Source organism: Limulus polyphemus, unplaced genomic scaffold, assembly GCF_000517525.1.
Source record: "Limulus polyphemus unplaced genomic scaffold, Limulus_polyphemus-2.1.2 Scaffold249, whole genome shotgun sequence".
Taxonomy (NCBI): Eukaryota; Metazoa; Arthropoda; class Merostomata; order Xiphosura; family Limulidae; genus Limulus; species Limulus polyphemus.
Genome location: NW_013665859.1, coordinates 391363 through 411780, shown reverse-complemented (window position 1 = coordinate 411780; position 20418 = coordinate 391363). Strand labels below are relative to the sequence as shown.

The following is a 20418-nucleotide window of genomic DNA, read 5'->3' as shown; positions in this document are numbered from 1 at the left end:
CCAACTCTTGGGCTACTCTTTTACCAACGAATAGTGGGATTGACCGTCACATTATAACGCCCCCACGGCTGAAAGGGCGAGCATGTTTGGTGGTATGCGGATTCGAACCCGCGACCCTCAGAATGTGAGTCGAGCGCCTTTTCCACCTGGCCATGCCGGGTCCATCAACAATGAAGTCGTCGTATCAACAATGAAGTCGTCGTATATGTTTCAATAGTTGGTTTCAATATTTAAAAAAAAATACAGAAATTCTAAATTTCTACGTTCAACTAGTAATTCTACATAACTGGAACCTCAACCTTATTTTATTCTGCTAGGGCGTTTCCTTCGTGGAAAAAAAAATTGTATTTTATCCTATCATCAAAAGCATTTCTGACGTCACAAAAGAAAATCGCACAACCAAAGAATTCATCCCGTCCTCCCTCGAATTAGTTTGCTCTCCGAGTTTAAAATATATTTTTAACTCACGAAACGTACACCTCCGTATCAGAATGCATTTCGTCAACCCCAAAAAATAGTCCTAAGTCTCAGAAACTTGTTTATAGTTATCAAAATGTTATCTAAGCTACAAATTAAATTTCGTTCAACTCAATTTGCTGTTGATAACTGTTAATGATTGCCGAAAAGAACACACACATATACTTATATATATATAAAACTTTCTTCTTAAGTTTTTTTTTTTCTGGGTAATTTTTTAGCTCTATTTGGAGTCTTTCTTCTCTGTCTTTTCTTTATGTGTTGTCGGACAACGCAACGGAAATATATGTCTTGAATACACAAATATTATATTATAAAGTATCTGAAACAGGTAATATAATTTTGGATGTATTTACTTAGAACTGTATACGAAAGACCTTAGAGTTTCAGAATGAGGGTAAAAAGGATGATGTAAGTATCCTTTGTCGTAGACAGTTATGCTTAATCAAGCACATTATAAGTTTACGCAACTATTTTTCTATATATATATATTTAGGATAATCCAATGGTACTGGGCCGGCATGGCCAGGTGGTTAGGGCGCTCGACTCGCAATCTGAGGGCTCGAATCCCCGTCACACTAAACATGCTCGCCCTGTGGGGGAGTTATAATGTGACGGTCAATCCCACTATTCGTTGGTCAAAAGTAGCCCAAGAGTTGGCGGTGGGTGGTGATGACTAGCTGCCTTACCTCTAGTCTTACACTGCTAAATTAGGGACGGCTAGCGCAGATAGCCCTCGTGTAGCTTTGCGCGAAATTTAAAACAAACCAATGGTACTAAAGTGAAAATCAGTAGTCTTACAACACGGTGAACAGGCGGGAAATCCAGGTGGCAAACATTTTTATGTTGTTTACGCTGTAAATTCAAATTATTTAACCAGAAAGTATATTTTGTAACTCGAGGAAGTATGTTATTTTTCTTGAGTTGACAAAAGAGTATTCTGTGACCAAGGGAAACTTTGTATATTGAGATAAGGTATTTTTTTAGGCAAAAAATATTTCTCGACTTGAAATTTAATAATTTTGTAAAAATCTCCAAATGCACACAGTCAGTTAAAAAAGATAACTGCTTTTTTTTCTCTGTCCCTGGAATGTATCTCAGGTTTTAATAATACAAAATAAACAAAAAATTGGTAATTTTAAAGCCTGCAAATAGGGATCGTTAAAAAGTAAGTAAACAAGGCTGGAGATACTGTGTACATTATTTTCTGAAACTACAAACCCCAATTTTGGCGCCATGCTGTTACCTAGAATTACATTTGGTGGAGTATAAATTGGGATTTGCAGTTTGAGTAAATAATGTCTACAGTATTTCCAACCTTGTTTCCTTACTTTCTTACGTTCCCTGTTTGCAGGTTTTTAAATTCTCGATTTTTTTATTTATCTTGTTTACTGGATTTTTTATGCTCAACTATGGGCAAAGGTTGACTAGATATGGTAGCTAACTTTATACATTGTACTGATAATAAACATAACTAGTAGATAGTTGATACTGTTCATTATGATTTACTGTAGCTGTTGACTATTTGATCGCATTAGTTCGAGATATAAAATGTTAAACTGCAACTGAAGATTGTCATGGAGACTTGTTTGAAATAATAGTGAGCATTTATAGTTTCTGTGTAACTAAATTCTCTATATATAATGCATAGCAATGGGCAAATATATGCCTAGACTACGACACAACCCCTACTAAGCGCGTATAATATTTTACCATTAGAAATTCAGCCTTTTCAAAAACAAAAACACATATACCTCTAAACATCGCTTTAAATAGACCTTCGTGTCTGTTAAAGTAATTATTCTACGAATATGTGTAATAAAACGTAGTATTATGTGTATTGATTTTTTTTTACTCCTTCACTTCATATGTAATATAGTGGTTGGCTTCCTAAAAACAACGATTGTATAGTGTACAAAGTATTGAATATCTATATGTTACTGTCATCCAAAGTTCATCTATTATTGGCTGGTAATTTCTGTTTCACCCTGTACCAAAGCTTCTTAAAGGAACACCAGATATCTGTAACAAAGCTAAATTCAAGGGGGATTGATAATACCGTTTACACTAAAATTATGAAGTTTTTTAGCTTATGTAAAATATAGAAGAAACTAATAGACTTTTCAATACCATTATGACCTTCGCAGTACCTTATTTAGTATTCTACCACACGATTGGGTCCAATACACCAAACCGTTTTTGTTGTAGGCTGGCAAGAGAATTAGAAGAATTACAAACGGGCCGTTTTGAGCGGATTTTCTTTTCCTCGTAAATCTAACATGCGTGCTTTTGGGGGCATTTATTTACGTGTACAGCCTTATCAGTCAATAGCAAAGGTTTTAAAGTGTTGTTTGAACTGAATATTTACTGTTTAAAGTGCTTTTTGCCCGAACGTTCTATTAGGCTTTCGTGCATTTCCTTGCAATCCCTATTATGAACCACTATCGTGGTTCATGGTATCTATTTTCTTGTGGATATGGCAAATTATTTAAAATGACGAATTCACAAGAGTAGATTTTTTGTTTTAAATTAAGTACATAAAACCGCCTCTCATAGGCTCAACGATAAGTCTGTAGGCTTAAGCCGATTAAATTCGGGTTTCGATATCTGTGGTTGGTAGAGCACAGACAGCCAATTGTGCAACTTTGTGCTTAATCAAAACCAAACCATATGTAAGACCGTCTTAATGATGAGCAATTGATTCTCAGACGAAAAAAACTTGCACATTGTTTCATTAAAAAATAAAAAACGTCTCGACATTCAATAGCATGAAGTATCACATATATATCGCGTTTAAGTTTTAAGGTAATGGAAAATCGATAGTAATTTTACTCTTTAATTAAAGCATAAAAGATGTGATTTCCAAAAATGACACAAGTGTGGCCTACTAGTTTGCTTGCCCGGACTGTGACTCCAAGAATTTATGGTAAGCATCCCGTTGCTGCAGAAATGCGCTCCGCACTTTGGGGCTGTTTGTGTGATATAAGAATGACGGCCAAATCCCACAATTCTATCAGACAAAAGTAGCCCAAGAGTTGGTTGGTTGCTTTTGATTAGCTTTATTACTTCTATCAGGCCTCACAGTGGCACAGCGGTATGTCTGCGGACTTACAACGCTAGAATCCGGGTTTCGGTACCCGTGGTGGGCAGAGCACAGATAGCCCACTATGTAGCTTTGTGATTAATTACAAACAAACAAATACTTCCATCAGTTCATAATTAGGGACGGCTAAGCGCAGATAGCCCTCGGGTAGCTTTGCGCGAAATTCAAAACAAACAAACTAGATTTATTACTTCCATCAGTTCATAATTAGGACGGCTAAGCGCAGATAGCCCTCGGGTAGCTTTGCGCGAAATTCAAAACAAACAAACTAGATTTATTACTTCCATCAGTTCATAATTAGGGACGGCTAAGCGCAGATAGCCCTCGTGTAGCTTTGCGCGAAATTCAAAACAAACAAACTAGATTTATTACTTCCATCAGTTCATAATTAGGGACGGCTAAGCGCTGATAGTCCTTTGCGTAACTATGCACAAAATTCTAAAACAAACTAGCATGTCAAAATTAGCATTAAAAACGACGAATATCAATAAAATCCTTTTTGCCTCACTGCATCAGTAAAACTGAGAGCGTTTTTTCATATTATGTTATTATCAAGCGACTACAAAAATGATACAGGAAATAAAGTAATGTAGAAAGAAACTCTTGGGTTTTGTTGCTAATTTTATTATAGTATATTCATAATTCTGGATTAGAAAGAAAAATATGCTCGAGATTGATGCTACATCTCACTTTATTCGATGCTATTAGTCGTTTAGAAAGTTTTTCAGTACATTGTATCAAGCACGAGAACCGGTTAGACGTTATGCGTTTTTATCATACAAAGAAAGGTTTTGAAACTGTTTCTCTTTGAAAAACGTTCGTGTCATCGCACCATTATTATTCCGTAAAATTTGCTTCGAAATATATACAACTGTATATCCTGGTTTACTCTCGTTATATGAATATATATAAATGTTTCAAACCACAACTTGCGAATCGTGAAAGTGATAAAGTTATTATAATTATTTTCATTTAAGTGGAAAATGTTTGTAACCATCTAGGATACCGGGGTCAACGTGTAAAGCGCTTATTATAGAGAATACCACATTCCTATGGAGCGACTCAGATCAGCAAACTCTGACATATCGCTCTAAGTTTAGGCCTCGTGCTGGTCGCGTTCACCTCTTCTGGCATCATGCCAAGCATTTCTGTATCCGTTTGCCAGTTGGTGGGCCTATTTTCGTCTTTACTCATCGTTAGTTTTTATTAGTGTTTTGTGGATTTTTTATTACAAAAAAAAAAGGAAAAGCGCCAGCGTGATATTTTAAAATCTGAACTCGCCCACGCGTTACGGGAAACTTATTATTTTTCATACTTTTTCTCATAATTAATGTACTTCACTCCTACAATATTGATTACAACTAAACAACTACTCGGTATGCAAAATATTTACCGAGAGAAAGGGGATAATTATCAAAATTAACAAAAACTTATACCACAAAAACAGAGCTCTGATAACCAAAAACATTATCATTAAATTCATCCCTGTGAAAGTGTTAAAAAAAAAAGAATACGAAACGGACCGGTAGAAGATATTATTCGAAATACAAATAACCGGAAGAAGTATGTGTTTATCTCTGCATAATCTTGCCTTTAGGGTGATGTTAGTATCCTATGTGTTATTTAGTTTATCGATATAGTATGGTTTGAAATAAAACTCGACAAATGCAATGGTTCATGTTTTTTCTAATTGTTTGATACAAATTATGAACGCACAGTAAAGTAAAACCCTTGTTTAACCTCTTTACGTCTTGCACTATGATATTAGCGCGTGTTAAAAAACATAGCTTATCCTATCCAAACCACGATGTTTAAAAACCCTGTTTATGTATGTTTTAAATCTAACCTCTTTACGTCGCGCACTATAATATTAGCACGTGTTAAAAACAGAGATTATCCTATCCAAACCACAACGTTTAAAAACCCTGTTTATATATGTTTTAAATTTAACCTCTTTACGTCGTGCACTATAATATTAGCACGTGTTAAAAACAGAGCTTAGCCTATTCAAACCACAAGGTTTAAAAACCCTTTTTATATATGTTTTAAACGAAGACGATGTAATAAGCGAGGCTAACCCACTCCCTGAACGCTGTAGCAATACAAACATTCACATTTAGCCCACTCACCATTAGACCACAATTCTGAAAGGTCAGTGGGTCTGTGACCTCAACGATAACGAAGGCCCTTATTAGGCTACGCGCGCTGAAAGATTTTAACAAGTAACAAGAAGCTTTTGACCCAATCTGGACCTCACCTCAAATTTATATAACCTGGATACATTAAGAAATAAATTTTGCTGACTTTTTTCATTGCCATTACGTGGAGTGAATTTTTCCATTTCTAATACAGCCCAACTAGCTTGGTTCCGACAAGTATCTTTATTTAGTGCAATTAATATATTCTAAACATATGAGACCGAATGAGAAATTGCATAATTTTTCCAAAAATCAAAAATAACAGTGTTATAAGTTTTTACTTTGCTATTTTTTTAGTTCTAAAATTTAATTAATCAGCGCAGAACATTGATACATACACACGTTTATATATATATATATATATACAATATTTCAATTAAACTTTGCCCCATAGCTTTAAAAAATATATAACAAATTTTGTATCAGGTTACATTCAGGTCAAGTACTTTAATCAGTTTCATTTCTAGCGATGTTAGTCGTGTATGTCAGTGTTTTTTTGTTTGTTATTTTTTGGCCAGGCGTGACCTAGATGGTTAGCGTGTTGGGCTAAGGGTCAAACGGACCAAGAATCGAGACATGATACTGCTGAACACACTCCACACTTTCAGCTGTGGATGTGTTTTAAAAGTAACAGTCAATCCCGTTATGTGGTCCAAATGACTAGACAAGCTCTCGTAGTGGAAGGTGTTGTGGCTGCCAGTATTTCAAAATGGAGTAGAAGTATACCTGAATCATTGGAGTCTGACCCAGCAGTTTAGCCCCACGTGCGTATAATAAGGTGTCTTAAAAATTCCTACTCCCGTTCACGTCTGTGATTTTAGCATACAAAAGAACTTTCCATTCATATATCACTATGTGTAAAGCTTTAGTAAACAACCAAATAATTATAAAAAACACACCTCATCTAACATTAAGAACACACATTAATAGTTCAAAATATACTCCCGAGTTGAACATTAGTGGATATTACATCTTTCCAGACAGATATGGCTGAATGGTATGATATGGCTTCCCAAATATAACCTAATATAAAGTATAATTACGTATTGATATATTCTCATGGGATATTCTTGAGAAATATTTTGAAAGTCATCAACCTCGAAAACATAACATAAGAAAAGAACTGTGCAAACCGAGGTGACGTTCTCAATGATAGTAACGCATAAAACTATTAAAGGAAACTCGGTACCGTGACGAACTTTTCGCCTGATTGATCACCGTCCAAATATTCTTGAGTTTAGTCCTGAAAGAAGGAATTTATCTCAGAAAAAAAAAAATATATATATATATATATATAAATATATTTATGTAAACGATCCCCCCCTACACAGAACAAAATCTGTCTTAGCAATTACAAGGCCAACCATGTCCCAGTACGACTTTCAATGGTTGACTGCCAACTTGGACAATAAACACTATGTCTCCTGTTGTTAACCGTCTCCACGCTTCACTGACTTCCTGTATCGTTTGATTTTCTAAGATTCCCAACAACACTAGGAGCAGCTCCATTTATTGATACTAAGGGGGGAGAGGGAGACTAGAAGAAAAAATAAATAAATGATTAGGGTCATATGGAAATACTTGTAAGAGTGAACAGGATTTCGTTCTGTCTTGAGCTTTACCTGTCAGCTTTGTACTCGACAAAGTCTTCGTTCTGGTGATTTTTGAAAGACGAAGCCATCGAACTCTTGTCGATTGGATACACAACGAGATAGGGTTACGCACTCTAAGGAATAATCCCCAAAACGAATCGACAGTCCACGTAGGGTTACTCATGTTCACTGTAAGCTTTTCTGAAATAAATCTAGTGATACGTTCGTGAATATCGCCAGGTGGCAAGCAGGTCGTGTAAAGTTACACCCATTTACTGAATACTTTTGTAACCAATCGACTGAAATCGAATAATGGTTTCTTGATGACCAACAGGTGGCAAGTAGTTCAACGTTCACTTTTTACCTTGGCTAATAAGGCAAAAAACCATATAAGGAGCCCAGCAATCAAAAGGTGATAACAGAAACAAAATCAACAAAATTAATTAAAATTGGAAATACATTTAAATAAACATTAAGGCAAAAATATATTTTCCTGGTCAATTCAAGCAATAAGTAATCCTCAAGAGAAGCAACATAGGCGGTGGGTGCTGCAGACTGATTATCTGTCCTCTGATCAGCAGTTCTAAAATACGAAATGCTAATACTGAACCATAGGGTTTTTTGCATAAGGTGCTGTTTGTTAGCCGCGGGAATAGCAGCTCATAGAATGACTCTGAGTTTTTTGTTTTTTTCAAATACAAACTTTTAGCTCATAGCTCCATCTCTTGACCGATTTGAGATCTAATTACATCCGCGACTATTGATAATTCCCTCTTGTTTGATAATGCCAATATAATAGATTAAACGAATAGCGAAATTGATTGTCATAGTTAAAATGCCCCATAACTGAAAGTACGAAATATGTTCAGGGGCATAACATAACACACGGATAACAAGGAACTATTTGGTTCTTCAAGGCTGTTCTTGCACAACCACTCTTGAGAAAAATAAACCCACCCTTTATTCATTGGAAATCATCGATTCGCCTCTTTAACCTCTTGTAGGGTATCAGCCTCCAGACTGAAAGTCATTCTGTAATTTAATCACTCTGTTAGAAAAATAAAACCGTATTAACTGGAGCCTAACCTGTCTTTTTCAACTCTGAAACTTGTGTTCTCTCGGTCTGTTATATTCAGAATTCAACAGAAAGAAATTAGAAGCCTTTATCTTTCCCATACTCAAATAATCTTGTAAACTTCAATAAGATTATCCCTTACCCTTCTTTTCTCAAGAGAAAATAAGAGATCTTAACCTATCCCTATAAAGTAACCCTTCTATTTTTGGAGTCGTTCTAGTAGTCCTGCTCTAAATTCTTTCCAGTAAGTCAATATACTCTTTTAAATAAGGAGACCAAAACTGTATACAGTTTTCCAAGTGAGACCAAACTAGTGATTTGTATATAGGAAGATAATTGCCTCTCTTGACTTGTAATCATTATGTCTATAAAAATGCACATTTAAATTATATTAACTTTACTATTAGCAACTATTATCCACAGCTATGCCAAGATCCCTTTTTTCGGTCATAGTATCCCTGCTCCGGCCCAGCACGCTAACCACCGGACCAAACCCAGCCCAAAGCTCTCAATCTTAAAGGAATGAGCAATTAGAAATAACTTAAAACATGTTGCTGAATCATCTTTTAGAGTTTTGTTTAGACATTGATCGTGGACAAGCTCAGTCGAGAAAGAAGGTCACTGATCGTGTCTTTTGTTTAAACTTTAGAAGCAGCTTTAGGAACTGATACTGACAAATCCAAGCACATTTCTCCTGGATGTTTATTTTCTTAACTCGATTATCGAGTTGACACCCAACATTTTCAAGACGTAACCTGTCATCAATTGTATCAAAAGTTACGCACGTGAATTGTAACTCCCCATCTCCGTTAACAGGAAGACTAAGATGGGTTTAAAGTAGTGTTGGAGGTTATAAATAACACAGGCCTGCGAATTTAAAATTCATAAAAATTGTTTTGGTTTTAATAAGCGATTTTTCATAATTCAGCTACGCAGAATTCGAAAACAATATTCTTTTTTTTTTCTATCACATAAGGATTTTTTACAAATCGGGAAGAAGAAAAACTCTTACTTAGATCTAATTATTATTTCGTTTACCACAATGAACATTTTTTATTATTATGTTTGTTAACAAAAATACAAACAAAGTGAAGAAAAGGGAAGAACATTGACGTCAAACGAATATGCATCCTCATTCATCCTGATTTTTTTTGTGAAATCTACGTCTTTTAGTATCCAAACTACCTGTTGTGGTCTTTCTTTTATGTATTGCGTCTGGAGCGTTTCGTTTCAACGACCAGCAGTAATCAGCCATCATGCTAATATCCCACCTTTCCTGATACCTCCTCTCCATTTCTCTGATGTCTTGATTAAACCTTTCCCTTTGTTCTTCGCTGATCGAGAATTTCAGGGAAATAGTCAATATGTGAGTGTAAGAAATGAACGTTCAATGTGATATTACAACCCAACTCTTTAAGTTTATCGATCATGTTATTGACAAAATTTAATTTGGGTCCTTGTTGTTTCCTGAAAATTTGTCAATAACATCTTTTAAGGCAATCCACGTTCTTTTTCGACTTTCCTCATTGCCCTTTCGAACTGTTCATCCGAAGTCAATTTTCTAATCTGAGGCCCAACAAAAAAAAAATCCCTTCTTTAAGTTTCGCTTCTGAAAGAGCTTGGAATTGCCCATAAAGATACGTGAAACAGTCTCCATCTTTGTCTGAGGCCTTTACAAACTGCTTCATTTCTTTTTGTCAACCAAACTTTCACCGTTCAATGTTTTTCGATCCTGGTATCAGGCTAACTCTGCGTGGCCATTGCTTCTTTATCCAGTACTGATATCGTGCTCTACTGCCCCATTCACACAAAAAACGTGGAAACTTTAGATAACGGGATTGTTGACCCAACAACATACAAAGAACTTTTAAGTCTCCACAAAGTAGCCAACCATATTTGACCATATTAAGAAGAAGTTCAATATTTTCGTACGTTTCCTTCAAGTGAACCGAATCAGTAATAAGAACAGATGCGTATATGTTACCATTGTGAAGGATAAAACCTTTTATACTTCCTGTGGAGGAATCAATGAACAATCGCCACTCACTTGTTTCATTGGTATTAATTCAGAAATATTGTTGCGATAAACCAGTGAACCTCCTTGCAAAAAGTACGGTATAAACTCTTTCTCACGATTTCTGTACCAGTAAAATGATATCCCCGTGTGAAAAGTTGTGGTTCACCAGACGTTTCAAGTTGAAAACAATCCTTATCATCATATTTATTAACATCAGATTCAGAATATGATGAAACCGTATCAAGAGTCTCCGGTGGAGTAGGTACAGGTACATCAGGTCCATGAGCAACAAGTCTTATAGAAGGTTCGGATAAAAAATTTCCTATATATTTCGAGTGTTGTAGGCTTGCACGTTACATGAGCAAAAATAGCAATCATCTCCGTGGTTTCTAGGCTCACGCCAGACCATCAGAATTCCATAAGGCATTTCCATTGTCTCAGCTCTTCAACACAAACGGTGCAAAAGTTGTGCGGAGTCCATGATTTGTCTTGGTCCCAAGTATAATTCCAAAATACGCATAATACGATTTTTTTTTGACGAATTGTATAATTTTTTGCCTTTGTTTCTTTACAACAAATTTACCAAAAATATAACAGAATATGTATGGGTCATTTACACAACCTCTTGTTGCCATAGCGACGAATAAACAATATTGAAAAGAAAAGAAAATTATGTCAAAGTGCACGCACAAACACATACTATCTAGAAATGACACGTCATGCGACCTGTTAACCGTTTATATACTAGCGGTATGTTTCTCGTGGGTTCTATAACAATCGATAAGATCTCATGTCGCGATTGGTCTAGAGAAATCTATTAGCCAGTGATTGCCAACATTTTAAACATAACAAAATGTGACCTGATTTCAATGAAAATGATTCACTTAAGTAAAAGTACATATGACGTTTTGTGAAAAAATCTGTACGCGATGGAGAAAAATTTATATCATTTTCGGATTCAGTGTACAGGAATTACTATATGCAACGAATTTGTTATTATATGTTTATTTCAATATCGACGTTGTTTAGATTAAGTTTATATTTAAAAATATGCATAGCTTATAGTGTTAGATATGTATTGTGAAACTACCGCCCATTCTCCAAAGTTGTAGAAGATTCTCGAGAGTAAGAATCAACAATATATGTATATATATGTAAACGCTTAAGTGTAGTTCAGTATTGTTACGTAAAACTGAAATTTCTAGAACGCCTCCACACGGCAACGCGCCAAAAAAAGAGAGTATCTATTATTAGTTCGCTATAATCAGTGTGCTAAACTCTTCGGAAGCTGTAACTATGATTGTTATAACGCTTATCAATCGGAAAACTTTTAGAAAGTTCGAACATTACAACTCATTTAACTTCAGTGGATTCTCATCGGACATTAGTATTTTCACGAAAACTTTACCTAATGTCACCAGTGGAAAAATCGACGTGTGATAAGTGAAGGAGGAAGCTAGCTAGCTTCCCATTAAGCGAATCGTACCTACATCAACTCGTAATCAACTCGCTCATCGTGAACCCTAGATAAGATATCAAGGAAGTTTCAGACTAGAAACAAGACTTTATATTGTTTGTAAGTTTGTGAAACTTTTATAAATCATTGTTTGTAACAACTATTTGTAATAATTGTTATTGTAAACTATACTGTTGTGTACATATTAAAACGTATTTGTAAAAAAGAAAACTGTGTATCAATCTTTTTGGCAAATATTACAAACTGGCTATATATCGGCATCCAAAGTACAATTTAACTACTAAATTTAAATCATAAGTTAACTCAATTTCAGACCATTTAAAATTCGAATACGTAACATAGAGAACATGTAAAAATTTCAAGACAATAAAACTATCGCAGGCCTGTGTATTCAGTGTATCACAACACACTAATTTGATAAAGTGCGTACACTCTTCCATATTATATAAAAACTACACATTTATATATATTTTTGTATTCATTCTTTCGTTTTCAGAATGCATGTTTGTGTGTGTGTGTAACGTAACTCCTCCTACAAAAAAAAAAGAATCGTCTCTGTCCCGAGGTTTGCACAAAGGTAAAATTTTCCCCCAACCCCTTGGGGAACCCGGGGATTTCCTGCAAAACCCTTCTAAACTGCTGGATTCATCAACTTCTATATGGTACCAAACGAATCGTCCTGGCCCTAAGGTTTGCACAAAGGTAAAATATTTCACCCAAACTCTTAGGGAACCTGGGTATTTCGCGAAAACACTTTTACAGGGATTCCACAAAAGCGGACCCCAAATTTGGCAATGACTTGCATTAGAGCACGTAACTAAGTAAGCCTAGTAATTCCGTTCGTAACTTTGTTAAATAAATTAAGTTTTTATTATAGCGGCAATGATCATTAAACTGAAAAAAGTGCAAAATAGTGATCAAGTTAAGCAGTACTTTTTGCTATCAACAAATCTTGTAAAGATTGAACAAATCAGCCGTCGCCGATCATGTATACCAAAATTACCACATAATCAAATTCACAGAAACAAAACTCATTGCAGAACCTAAATATTTTCGCCGAAGAAATATTAGAGAAGCTATTGAAATACACAAGAATACAGACAGACTCATAAACAATGATATGAGCTTTCAACTGAATCCATTATGGAAAAATTTTTTTCAACGGAATATGTATGAAGAAATCAGACCGAAAAAGCAACACTCGTAAGATGTCGCTGTACACACACACACACACACACACACACAGTACACCTTTGAAAATGACGTACGTGTTACTTCAAAACCAGTCGGGGTAATTATCTTATATTATTTTATAAATTTGTGTTTGGTCTTCGTTACGTAATTTGCGCTTATAAAGCTGTTAATCTTTATAACATTTGCAAAATATTGGTTCAAGCATTAAATTTGCATTATAGCAGCCCTGTAAATGTGGGCCATAGGCCCACGGGTTCGCTACTAAAATATAGAATCATGCCAACATTTCCACGTGCCCAATAATCATGTGTACATGATTTAAAGAAACATGCTCTACATGTTTCGGTGGACAACATGATCCACCATCTTCACGAGACAAAGAAGGACACACGAGGTTCGTTTATGTACTCGAGTAAATGTATGTGTACAATTAATATATTGCACAGTGGCACTGTTAACAAAATCGAATCCCAAGAATTCATTTCCGTGACACCTGGACCGAAATCTCTATTCAAACTTAACATGTTGCTTTAAATCATTTCTAAAGATTCTCTTAGGTTTAATTCGTTTTTAACTTTAACTGTTTATATACACTGTTACTATTATACTATTTGTTTTATTGGTCTCCTACATAGATTGTTTATACAATATAAGTTGCTGAATGCACAAAGTAAACGTACAAATTAAAGGTAGCGTGTGAGACTTACCTCTTCACAAGATCTTCTGCACGAACCTGTGACCTGGACACAACAGGTAGGGGCTGAATTAATAGAAATAAAACAATTAAATATTTATATGTTTTCTTTAGTACTTTTTAATGAAAAGACTTAAGTAAACCAAGTAGTTTGTTTCCGTTAGAATTTTATTTCAGAAGAACAAAAAACTACTTTATAATCCACAATACAGATTTCGACCATATTCAGGCTTAAAACCGGCAAGTTTTCCAGCATTAAGAATTATGTATATTATTTATTATATTTTGACTTTTAACATATAAAATACCAGATTGTAGCACAAACAAAACATGCTTAAGATCGAAATAAAACACAACAAATTGCAACACAAGCGAAACATACTTAAGACTAAAACTAAATATACACTAGATTGTACCACAAAAATAACATGCTTAAGATTGAAATAAAACATACTACAGATTGCGACACAAACGAGACACAGTTTCAAACAACGTCGCGCATATATTTGCTGTAAAGCGAAACGTTGAGTATCCAATTAAAGAAAAACAACAAGTTGGTGTTATAGGGTCGTTTATTTCTAATATATTAATTTTATTGTTGTTCTATACAATCCAGTATAATATATTTAATGTTGTTAAATATTCATAAACATACAGGTATAACAAAACAGCACATTGTTGCAACAAACTTATACGGTGAAACAAAGTCTCTGGTGAAGGAGTCGAAAGCTCACCAGAAATAAATATTTGAGTATGAGAAAAGCCACTTTCTTCAATTCATATTTTAAAGTAAAGCCTATTACTTGTAAATCCCATGACTACTGTTATATAGATTCTCATGGTTATTACCGTATAAATACCGTTGCAACACTTGCTATTGAACAGTTCCATGATGAAAAGTCTATACAGCTTTTGCGTAAAATCTATTGATATGAACCTAATGCTTGCTCGCAGTTGGGAGTTGTTATTATATCATATTAGTGGTCATATCATAGCAAGAAAAATCAATGCATGCAGGATTTCAGTTTATGTTCAATTAAGGTAATTTAAGAGCATGAGCAGATATAAATATGAAATACTAGAAATAAACGACCTTATAACATTAAGTTTAATTTTTTTTAATTAACGAAAAATGACAAATTTGGTGTAATAAGGTCGTTTATTTCTAGTATTTCATATGCATATCTGTTATGTATTTTACACACCAATATGTACTACAGAAATTAGATATGCATTTGATTAACGTAAGGAATGATCCTCTACCATAATAAAAATATAAAAGCAAAACACCATAAATACATTTCTGTACAATATTATTTTTAAGTATATACTTCAAAGCTTTAAACTTTTTTCACGGGTCTCTTAATGTTTTGTCTTGGTTTGTAATGGATCAGTAGACAAGAGTACTGTCATAAAAGATAGATTCAATTGTGTTTCCTTATTGTACATTCTATATACACACATATACATAAGTATGGTATAATGTCTTTGTTTGAAAACTAAAATGAAATGAAGGTTATATGTCCATATGCACTAGTGATATAAGTTAGGCAGGAAGAATAATATTTATGGTAATCAATTTATTACCAGTTACAAATCCTACGTAACAGCATAAGGGCTTGAAGTCCTAAAGAAATATATTTATATATATAATTTGTTTAAACATTCTGATCCACAAAGCTTTACAGCAGTCAGTGTTGTATCGTTACGTCTGGTCAGATGGCATGTAAAAATCCTCCGGTGAGTCAACTGTAAATTTACGAACTTACATCGCTAAAATCCGGGGACTGATTCCCAGTAGATGACGTAGTGCAGATAGACCATTGTGTAGCTTTTCACTAAGATAATGACAACGACATGTAAAACAGCACTGGATGTAGCAATGCACTAAGAAAACAACAACGACATGCAAAACAACACTGGATTTAACTTTGCACTAAGACAACAACAACGACATGTAAAACAACACTGGATGTAGCAATGCACTAAGAAAACAACAACGACATGTAAAACAACACTGAAATGTAGCAATGCACTAAGAAAACAACAACGACATGTAAAACAACACTTGATGTAGCAATGCACTAAGAAAACAACAACGACAAGTAAAAACAGCACTAGATGTAGCTTTTCATTGAGAAAACAACAACGACATGTAAAACAACACTGGATTTAACTTTGCACTAAGAAAACAACAACGACATGTAAAACAACACTGGATGTAGCAATACACTAAGAAAACAACAACGACATGTAAAACAACACTGGATGTAGCAATGCACTAAGAAAACAACAACGACATGTAAAACAACATAGTATGAAAGAAATGTCTCGCCAAACTAATAGTCGATTTCTTTTAATTTCATTTAGCTAACTGCAAACTTATCTCGATAATAACTCTGGCTGAAATTTCGAAAATAAACGAAATCGGATATGTCTGTTTGTTTTCCATTATCATTTCCATCTGTTATACAGATAATTAGATTTGTTCACACGTATCAACAATACCTTTCGACCAGAGCAAGTTACCTCCTTAGATCAAAAACTAAGAAAATAAATCAGGTACTGAGTGTAGCTAATTTAGTATACTGTTCTTACGTTCTTATTTATGAAGGCTAGAATGCTTTATTTCATCAGTTGGGTACCCTCACTGTTAGCGATTTTTCGGCCGTAATCCTAATAATATCGGAAGAGTGCCGGACAGCTTAGGAGATTTAGGTTCGTCTTAAATCAACATACTAAGATAACAATCCAAAATAATCTCTTTAATGAAAGTATAGTTATAAAATCAAATGTATTTAAAATTCTAATTATGTCAAGTAAAGCAACATTACACAACGTACTCACAGAAAAATGTTGTACTCCTAGACAAATACACATTTTCACACACAAACAGTCTCTAGTGCCAGTTTAATTCATTGCGAGTCAAGATATAACTTTGTTTAAAACCATTCAAAAATTAAAATTTCCCGCACTTATACTGTTAAAAAAAAAGAAAACGAATGAACTTTTAAATAATTTTAATTTAGAACTATATCATAAACGTAATATTTCATAGCATTTAACAGCTGTATTTGTAGCCCAAATAAATTAATGTATCTAAATACACGAACATCCTTTTGAAAACGTACGGAATATGTATTGTAACATACATTATACGGCAGATTAACAGGATACGGTGCATACGCACGATAATCATAAATTATAAATTTCTTGAATCTTTTACCCTTATTAAGTCCTATACACGTCTAGCAAGGGGATAGTATACTTTGTATCATGTTATTATACAATACCTCTCCTCCCTCTTCATACAATGATAATCAGAATAATTCTTGCTCATGCTAATCCCTCAACAACTGAGGAAGAGAAATAAAGACGCACGTGATTAGGAGAGAGGTGACTAAGAAATGTCACACAAACAGGCAGTCTAGGAAGAGTTATTTTTTTTAGAGCAGGGGGAGTACGAAAGACCGTCAAACGGACACAAGCAACAAGTTTAGTAACTGAGCCATTGATGTTATCAGTGTCAAGAGTAATCTATCATTTATAGCTGACACTCTTGTCGTTGCCGATATATGATTTGCTATGGTACTATGTATGATTAGCTTTGGTACTACAAAAAAACACGTACTCACAAGTGAGTAGCTTTCTCGATAACAAATATTCGTGTTAAAATGTTGCGATAAAACTTTTTTTAAAAAAATGATAAATAATCGTAATAAGAAAATGTGAATTCTGATAAGACTAATAACACAATTCGCATAACAAAAAATACAAAGTTCATATTTAGGGGGAGAAAGCTTTTGTTTGTTTCAGCACAAACCACACATTGGGCTGTCCACCGCGAGTAATCGAATCCCACAGTTTAGCGTTGTAAGCCCTTAAAATTACCCTCTGGCCCATCGGGAGACGAGGAGAAGTCAAGCATAAATTTACACCTTTAGCTAAGTTATTAATATTATGTACCACGTCTCTAAAACAACAATGCAATAGAGCTATCTATAAAATCAAATATATTAATATTTATATAGTGACTTATTATCACATTTTACAAAAATCTTTAGCTATTTTTAAAACTTTTTATCTTATCTTCTATCTAGTTTAAGGAAAACAAATTCGTTATAAATTACTTTGTATTTAGAACAAATTGAAACATTTATTATAAAACTGGTTTAATTATATCCACCTATTTTAAACAAAAACGCCTCCATATCATTCAATTCTAGATAATTATCCCTTTAGGCTCTTTCGGAACGTAATGCCTATCCAAGCTTATCCATAAGGCTGTTAATTATCTTATGATAAATAATATACTATGTTCATTGTGAATTTTATATCAATAGTAATGTAAAATTATCTAAACAATCAATATATCTGCATTTTAGATGAAAGAAAGATAAAATATTTGAGTACATAAAACGCTTTTCCTCTTAAAGTAAACCGTAGTTTATGCCTTTTTGTTTTTAATCACGGCTTCTAAGTTGTTAAAAATCGAAGCCTACAGCTCGGAAGCTACGCGTATTTACGAATGTGGATCACACATGGGGACGCATACGTACGTCCACCACCGTACCGTCTACCCGTAAATAAGCAGACTTGCTCGTTACGTATTGTGAGCCTTTACGTTGAGAACCGAGACTGGAAACGGTCACTTACCTAAGGCCGATACCCGAGATCCCAGGGCCGCCAGCAAGATCACGCCGATGACCGCTACCATTCCATCCATAAGGAACGAACATCAGACATATCTGCACATACACTGTACCAACAGGCTAAAATAACACTTCCCCATACTCGCAAAAGTTCGTCCTCGTTTCTAGTTTTCGAGACTCTCCGCGTGCCACCACAGAGACGTGCAATCCAGCAGCTGATTGGTTGACACCCTCACGCCCGCAGCGTCCCAAAGCAACCCTTCGCTATTCTACACTAGATAAATTCCCCCCGGCGCTGGCAAGCCACGTGCTCAGGAAGCCCAACACGGGAAGGTGGTATATTTGGTCAACAGAAGGAGTGTGCTGCATGACCAACAATACATAGAAGATCCTTCCAGTCAGTGGACATCGAAAATGTGAATCAACCAAATTGTCTTTAACCTTAAAATGACATTAAAGTTTGACACTGCTTTATCGTAAGACATAATATATCGTTGAATGTTTGAAAGAAATTAATGGTAGGACTAAGAATTTTGAAGAATAACAAGCAATTTTTGAAAGGTCATCTCATGTTCAGTTGTGTATTTTGAATACACTTTCAAAAGTGAGTATATAATTCAGTAATGCACATTGATTTCGAAAGAAGAATCATTTATAAGGTTTATAATATCTTAGGCTTAAGCTTTAGTTACTTAAATTGTCTCTCTTAAACCAAATTTGAAATTGATGAAGATGACCAGGTGATGACGAAATAATGTTGAGTAGATAAATATAGAGACAAATACAGCTTGTATGCAGATAAATATAGAGACAAACACAGCTTGTATGCAGATAAATATAGAGACAAACACAGCTTGTATGCAGATAAATAGCGAACAGATTTACTATTTGTTTCTCTTTAGTTTTTTTTATTTTTATTATTATTCGGTTTTTCTTTAAATGCGAACTATTATATTTTACTATTGTAATTTAGTGGTCACAAATTTTGCTTGGAACCTGCACAGCAAAATACGCTGTACAACAAACATTAAAAAACAAAAGAATATACGGTTCTGGATTCGACGTCTTTCTTACGAACCGAATGTTCCGAGTTATAAAATAAAATCAGCGTGTGTTTTTTATCTGTCACATCCGTAAATTCTTTGACAGTTGAAACCATTGTCTGAAGATCAAGTTACCGAGTCTATCACCACACGACCGTTCTATTCAAACAAAAAACACGTTTCTTTCTAGTAGTCTAGAGGGCGCTTACAGGATTAACAAATAGCGCCGTTACGGTGTCCAAAGCACGGACACACTTCGAGGGGCAACCATTTTCCCACCCGACAACTAGCCCTCATACAAATTCTATAGCCTGCCCTCCATAAAGATCGTTCTTATAAACCGTTCTTCTCAAATGAATGATTCCCTGCTGAGATAGGGGGCGCAACAGTTTATTATTCTCTCACTTACCAGCAGGTCGTAATTTCCAGTCTTTGAAATTAGAATGGGAAAAAAGGGTATGTATAAAGGAGAAAGAGGACACGTTTCGTGTTTGATTTTTATCTGTTTGATAGTTTTTCTAAAAAACTTCGTGAAATATTTGGTATTCTTATTTCCTATTAAAGATCACTCTTAAATAAAGATTTTAATACAGAAAAATCCGATGCGGGGATGCGTGGAAGGTTAACAGGCAAATAAAGCGAGTTTGCCCCCTTGAGAAGGTGCACCTTTCGAAAGTGATGGGGTTGTTGGGTTTTGTATTTTTCTTTTGAGTAAAATATAGCAGTACCTTGTTCTTCAAATATTTCACGAAGTAGAAAAGTACTTGTAATGTATAAATTTATGAAATAAAAAATACACATTAAGATTTTAAAAACTTTAAGTAAATAACAGTGCTAATAGTTATTTGAGGCCCGGCATGGCCAGGTGGTTAAGGCGCTCGACTCGCAATCTGAGG

The 20418-nt window shown here is 34.7% G+C and overlaps 1 protein-coding gene across 1 annotated transcript in view; it reads right to left on the bottom strand.

Annotated features, from left to right (window-relative positions):
- LOC106478778 (reversion-inducing cysteine-rich protein with Kazal motifs-like) overlaps positions 1-18658 on the bottom strand; it is a 92106-nt gene extending 73448 nt beyond the window's left edge. Inside the window, exons 1-2 of the mRNA XM_022382445.1 lie at positions 18484-18658; positions 13841-13893 (exon numbers count right to left, since the gene is read on the bottom strand). Of these exons, the coding sequence (XP_022238153.1) occupies positions 13841-13893; positions 18484-18553 (123 nt within the window). The 5' untranslated portion in view covers positions 18554-18658. The remainder of the gene's footprint in view (positions 1-13840; positions 13894-18483) is intronic.
- Positions 18659-20418: the final 1760 nt, after the last annotated feature.